General features: G+C 39.0%; 1 protein-coding gene across 4 annotated transcripts in view; it reads right to left on the bottom strand.

Moving 5' to 3' along the window:
* LOC115221789 (guanylate cyclase soluble subunit beta-1) overlaps positions 1–6,843 on the bottom strand; it is a 44,535-nt gene extending 37,692 nt beyond the window's left edge. For all 4 annotated transcript variants that reach the window (XM_036510658.1, XM_036510657.1, XM_029792019.2 and 1 more), the window contains exon 1: positions 6,710–6,843. In XM_036510658.1, the coding sequence (XP_036366551.1) occupies positions 6,710–6,712 (3 nt within the window). In that variant the 5' untranslated portion in view covers positions 6,713–6,843. The remainder of the gene's footprint in view (positions 1–6,709) is intronic.
* Between the last annotated feature and the right edge of the window lie 275 nt (positions 6,844–7,118).

Here is a 7,118-nt window from a genome sequence, read left to right as displayed (position 1 = left end):
AACAATGGGAGAAATGCGTAACTCTGGGTGGTTCCTATGTAGAAAAAGACTAATAACTGTGCCAAGTTTTGTTGCTCTACTGCTATGGGAAGTGGGTCAGGGGCATTACTTATTGAACGCCCCTCGTAAGTCAGCAATGCTAGGGTTCTCAGCGAATTCCTGAAGAACATTCTTTGTTGTGCACATCTCGGTCAAGCCCAGCTAATGGCACGTAGGTACCTGTAGAGTTAATTTCGTGCCGGGAATCCCCTCAGAAAGTGCTGCCATGCCAGATATTTCTGTAAATTATCCATAGTTTCCGATCGGAAAGTCCTCCAAAATAAACCAGCCAGTTGATTTTCATCGATGCTCAGAGTTGCCTGAGAATACTGTCGCTGTTGTCTACCCCTAATCTTGTGTAGAATGCTAACCTGGAGCACCCGCATGTTGCACTGCCCGACTGGCTGGGGGCCGTGAGCGTCTGACAACATTCCAGATGCCACGTGTCTTGTCATCGTCTTTGCTTGACCCAAGACTGCAACTCTGTCAAAGGGACGATCTGGAGAAAAAGGCGTCTTATTAACGGTGATCACAGCCTTTCACAATCGCTGCAGATATCACAGCTTCTCTGCATGCTTGCGTAACATCAACCCCCTTGTGACCAACCCGTCAAGCAGAGGTTGTTGATAAGCAACTGGAGCATCTGGTCAATGGGAGAGTACCCGTAAACCGGCTTAGGTCAAGACGGCCAGGCGGTAATCAATAATGGAAACGATTCGAGTTCTCACAACCTCTGCCCGACCTTTCAGGTACAGCTTTCTCTTTGCCCATTTCTGGCCGAATTTATCCACCCTGCTTGTCGCTACGTCACAGTTTTCCGCTCAGAATATTTGGGACAAAACAAAAACCTCTTTGACAAGAAAGGGTGGAAACCTGCCCTAGGACTTGCACCACGAATCTCCTGTAACCCAGGCAGACATACTACCTGTTCTCCTAAATAGTATTGTGCCTGTCTTCCATCAAATCAAACGCTTTAATCTTATCAGCAAGAAACTTTATTTACATTATTTACGTTGTTCATGCAGAAGCAACGAGAAATATGTAAATAAACTTTTATTAATGATGTGTCTGGCGGCGAAGTTTACTTTAGCTTCTGTTTGTTAAAGAAATGTTCCAAGCATCAGAAACTATATTCTATACGCTACCGTAAATAAAAAAAGGAATGCTGACTGTAATCTGTTTAAATATTTAAACAATTCTTTTCCTGTGCGCTAAAAAGTGAACAATTTTGTAGATTTATTTAATGATTCGATTGAAAAGTTTTTAGTGCTAAAACCAATAAAAAGTCTCTACTGACGATCTCAAAGAAATCTGTAATGTTGAGACTCGCCTTTCCTGTTCATCCTTTTGAGGGTCGATAAATAAGGCATCGGGTGATGAAGCGGCGGAACTGTAAAGATGTTAGACCAAATGCTTTATGATATTTGTTCCGGCTCGTTGCGTTCCGAGTTCAAATCTCGCCGAGATCAGTTTTGCATTTTATCCTTTCAGAGTAGATAAAACAACGTACGAATCCAGAGCGGTGGACTAGCGGAACTGTAAGTACATCGGTCCAGAGGCCTTGCAGTACTTGTTCATATGGTAGCGTCTAAGTTCAAATTTGTGTGGGAAAGGGAATTCCCGCCGTGATTACCCTGTCTTACTTTTAAACAGTGCATCCAATACCATCCGTTCATAGTTGAGAGATTGTTGAGTAAAGTAGATCCTACTAGGTTTGTCATGTGATGTGTAGTATGTATAGGAATCCAGCAGGTTTTAAGAAACTAAACACATCAAGGGCTGAGCTCTTTGAAAACCAATGTCCTATCACCTGATTTTGTAGAGGAGATGGAGGTCACCAGGGTTACTAAAATCTACGAAACATTTGAATAACAGTCACAGCAATATATACGGACGGGGCCCGCATAACGATAGCCCCAAACTGGACTGGAAAAGATTGGTAAAAAATTCTAGTGCTTTAACTGAAGAAATTCTTTGAGGATAGATCCATTTGGCATCGGTGAGACTACCCAAGTGTTATTACTTTTTAAAGTAGTCTGTGTATGATTTTGTGGGGGATTTGTGTATGTTTTCCAGCATATCGAGGTAATTCTGTCGAAACATCTTCGTTCACTTTCAAATAACGATGCCTTGTTGATATTCACCCGCTAAATCAGTTCCGGTCAAGGAGACTAATAACGGTATTCCAGATGTGGCCATCTCGTTTGTTTTAGGTACATCTAGGACTACGTTTTCTGATGTTCATTTTTCTTTAGTTTAAAAAGATGGTGCATGACTTGTGAGTAAAGTAGTGCAGTTATTTCTCGCAAAAGCTAACCATTAGGTGGGTCGCACAAATTGTGGTTGTTGTAATCGAACTCTATTTCGTTTTTATAAGACTTTATCAGATTTTTCTAGAATATTCTCCTTGGAAAGTGTGTGTGTGTGTGAGTGTGTACATGATACGCACGTACATAAAAATACACACACACATATAAAGGGTGCCCCACAAGAGACCAGGAAATTTTAGATTTTCTGTATTTTACACTTGTTTTTTTTACCTTATCTTACTTTATCAATTAAAAAAAAAAAAAAAAATATATATATATATATAGGCGCAGGAGTGGCTGTGTGGTAATTAGCTTGCTAACCAACCACATGGCTCCGGGTTCAGTCCCACTGCGTGGCATCTTAGGTAAGTTTCTTCTGCTATAGCCCCGGGCCGACCAATGCCTTGTGAGTGGATTTGGTAGACGGAAACTGAAAGAAGCCTGTCGTATATATGTATATATATATATGTGTGTGTGTATGTGTGTTTGTCCCCCTAGCATTGCTCGACAACCGATGCTGGTGTGTTTACGTCCCCGTAACTTAGCGGTTCGGCAAAAGAGACCGATAGAATAAGTACTGGGCTTACAAAGAATAAGTCCCGGGGTCGATTTGCTCGACTAAAGGCGGTGCTCCAGCATGGCCGCAGTCAAATGACTGAAACAAGTAAAAGATAAAAGAAGAAAGATATACTAAAATAAATTTTCTAATTCTTACTTTTTTTTTATTCCAGGTTCTCAACGAGAGGTGATTATCCTCTTCAAGAAAGAACAATCAACTTAGGAACTGAACAAATACCAAGAAATTTTGCCGGAGTTCTTTAGTTCGAGAACCAAAAACCAATTTCCCGATGTTGTACTTAAAAGGGAAGAATCCCCTGCTGCTAAAGTTCGTAAACATGGTTCTGACACGATCAAGAAAATTCATTCGCCTACCAAAGGGGCTGTGTTGGACTTTGCTGTCACACCATCGCGACACGAAACACGACAATTTGCCGAGAACTACAGTTATTAAAAGGTGCAGTCTTTCGCATTCTTCAACAATCCGAATTAAAGTGCTGTAGGAGAATTAAATGCGATTTTCTTACGGAAGCACATTAAAAAGCACAAGAACAAAAATGTCAAGCACTGATAAATCGTTTCGAAGGACACGAGAAGTGGAAGCAAATATGGCTTTCCGATGAATCAAATTTCAGTCTTCATTTGCCTTTGAACTCCCAACACGATCGCATTTATCATGCTGTACAGGTTAAAACAAACATTTCTGAGAATGATCTGCTGGTGGTAATTAGGGTTACAACAGCCGTCACTCATATGCTATGAATATATGTGAAGTGGTTCAGAGGATTGGACTGGGTTAATGGGCAGGAAAAGATAAAAGGGAAAGTTTTATAAGAGTGTGAGGGGAGAATGGGGATGGAATAAAGTGATGTTGAGAGATATAGCAGTGACTCAATGGGGCTATGATAGATATGTGAGGACCTTGAGAGAGATAGCAAATAAGAGGGGTATTAAAGATGGAGTATAGCAGAAGAGAGAGAGAGATCATTGACAGAAGGCATAGAAAGGAGATAATTGGTGGAAATTGTGGGTAGAGAAGAAAAAGAAATCGAAGTGGTTCAAAGTGGAAGAGGAAGAAACCAAAAGTTGTGAGTATGTAGTATGTGTCTCCCGGCATGGCAAAACAGAGTTTCGGTTTATTGAAGGAGATGCTGTTGAGCAAGAACAGTTTCCATCGTGGAGAAGAAAGAAAAAAAACCCAGTAAACCAGTTCGTGTATAGAGATGAAATGTGCAGCCAAATGTTCCACGACATAAACCAAATAATGGGGAGAGATGAATGGATATGGCAACAAAATGGAGCAAAGGCCCATACAGCCAAGGACACTGTTGCCTGGCTCAGAGGCAATGCTTCTGGCTTCATTGAACCTCACGAATGGCCCTCAGAAAGTCCAGAGCTCAAGGTAATGGATTTCACCATGTGGGGTTTACTGTAACATCAACTTCAATTACAGAGGAGAGAGGTCTCAGACATACAATCCTTAAAAACTATGTTGGTGGAAACGTGGAATAATATTCCGCTCGAAGTCAACCAAAAGACGACTGGATGTTGACCAGATCATCTACGTCGTTGAACAGCTGCCCACGGCAATCAGTTTGAAGACCACGTCTAACATTTGTGTTTTTGTTCTGTTTTAACAATGTTTCTTTTAACTACAACTGTTTTCTGATTCCAACAATTAAATAAACTCTACCAAATTTCCTGTTTTTCTTTTTTTGGTGGGGGACACCCCATATCTGTAATGATTATATCACTCCCTGATAGCAAACTGTAGTTTTTTCTGCGGTACTATCTTGTGACGCACAAAGTAATCTTGGAGGGAAAATATGAAATCTCTCGTCTATATAAATTTGGAAATGTTGACTACCTTGTGATATGTTTCGATGTCGTTTGGTCGAAGATGCAAAAGGTAGGTTTTAGCATTTTCAAATTTATAATTCTCGAAATATCATGCCGATGAAGGAAATAAATTTTTATAATTCTAATCCGGAAACAAGTACATAATTAATCGTAGACTGTTTGATTTCGTTATTTTCTTCTTTTTCTTGCTTATGTGAGTTACAAATATTGTTGTCAGTGGAGTCATGTTTGTAGCTAAAAGAATTAGCTGTCTTTGGCTGCTATTTCTAAAATGTTCAGTATGTAGTGAAGCAACTTGTTGCTAAACCCTTAATTATATTTATAATTATATAAAGGCGCAGGTGTGGCTGTGTGGTAAGTAGCTTGCTAACCAACCACATGGTTCCGGGTTCAGTCCCACTGCGTGGCACCTTGGGAAAGTGTCTTCTGCTATAGCCCCGGGCCGACCAATGCCTTGTGAGTGGATTTGGTAGACGGAAACTGAAAGAAGCCTGTCGTATATATGTATATATTTATATGTATGTGTGTGTTTGTGTGTCTGTGTTTGTCCCCCTAGCATTGCTTGACAACCGGTGCTGGTGTGTTTACGTCCCTGTCACTTAGCGGTTCGGCAAAAGAGTCCTGGGGTCGATTTGCTCGACTAAAGGCGGTGCTCCAGCATGGCCGCAGTCAAATGATCGAAACAAGTAAAAGAGTAAAAGAGTATGAATATAAAAAAATTTTTTGTAAAAGTTTTTCCGATAATGGTTTTTTTTCCATACCGGAACTACTTGGTAAAATTTATTAATTATTAAATTAATAATTCTTTACCTTATATCTATAATGAACATATATATATATATATATATCAACAATCAAGGAACGGCCATAATAGGCCATTCACCCACTAGAAATAACAGCCAAAGCTTCAACCGCAAATAAAAATCAATTCCGTAAACCAGGAGAAAATTTAAAAAACATTTACCCTGTAAATTTTTTAAATTTTTTTAAATTTTTTAAATTTTTTAAATTTTCTCCTGGTTTACGGAATTGATTTTTATTTGCGGTTGAAGCTTTGGCTGTTATTTCTAGTGGGTGAATGGCCTATTATGGCCGTTCCTTGATTGTTGATGTTGAACTTAAAAATGGTCTATGACTATTTAAATTTTTTCCCACTAGGCCGCTGGTGGCAAAAAAATTCTACAAAATTTTCTTTGCCACCCTATATTGATTAATTATATATATATATATATGTATATAATACATATAGAAATACGTACATACACACACACACTCACACATATGCAAGTATGTAGATATGTTGCGGTACTCCGTCGGTTACGACGACGAGAGTACCAGTTGATCCGATCAACGGAACAGCATGTTCATGAAATTAACATGCATGTGGCTGAGCCCTCCACAAACATGTGTACCCTTAACATAGTCCTCGGGGAGATTTAGTGTGACAAGGCTGGCCCCTTTGAAATACAGGTACAACAGAAACAGGAAGAAAGAGTGAGAGAAAGTTGTGATGAAAGAATGCAGTAGTGTTCGCTACCACCCTGTGCTTGTGCCGCGGCGAGCTTTAGGTGATTGCGCTCGGTCTGGGAATCAAAACCGCGGTCCTACGACCGCAAGTCCACTACCCCAACCACTGGACCATTGCACCTCCTCATGTAGGTATGTACGTAAGTAATAAAGACACTCCATCCGTTTACAACTAAATGTTTAGCCAACCAAAACGCATTCGCTATGCCGCCATAATATACACTCATTCAAAAAACTATTAGGAAATGTGTTGGTTTCTTTGAAGAAACTGAGGTGTGATTTGAGGGAGAAACGATTGTTGTTTTACCTGTCCAAGCTCTTACCGTAATTGTTCGTTCCTTCGAATTTGAATTATCAAGCAGAATGTTACAGACATGAGATATTAAAATGGCAGAAGTAGATAGAATTACACTTACCATTTTGAAAGTCTTCTGTTTCTATATCCCAGCTGAATCTAACCTTAACAGAGTTCCAGATTCGTCCAAGATTAATTTTTTCCTGAAAACATATTCCAAGGCATCCCTGTTTTAAATCCTCATATTGGGTGATCCTAAAATAGAGCGGAAAGGATTAAAAGTGAGCCTTATATAAATACATGAGATATATATATACAAGCATGTAACATATATGCAGTACTCCAGTTTGGCTGCAGTCAAATGACTAAAAGAATATATACATATGCACACACATATCTATATCTATCTATATATATGTATATATATTATATATATATATATATATTATATATATATATATATTATATATATAATATATATATATATATATATATATAGATATATTATGTATATATATATATATGTATGT

This window comes from Octopus sinensis, linkage group LG18 (genome assembly GCF_006345805.1).
Source record: "Octopus sinensis linkage group LG18, ASM634580v1, whole genome shotgun sequence".
Taxonomy (NCBI): Eukaryota; Metazoa; Mollusca; class Cephalopoda; order Octopoda; family Octopodidae; genus Octopus; species Octopus sinensis.
The sequence above is the reverse complement of the archived record's forward strand: the minus strand, read 5'-3'. Positions and strand labels throughout refer to the sequence as shown.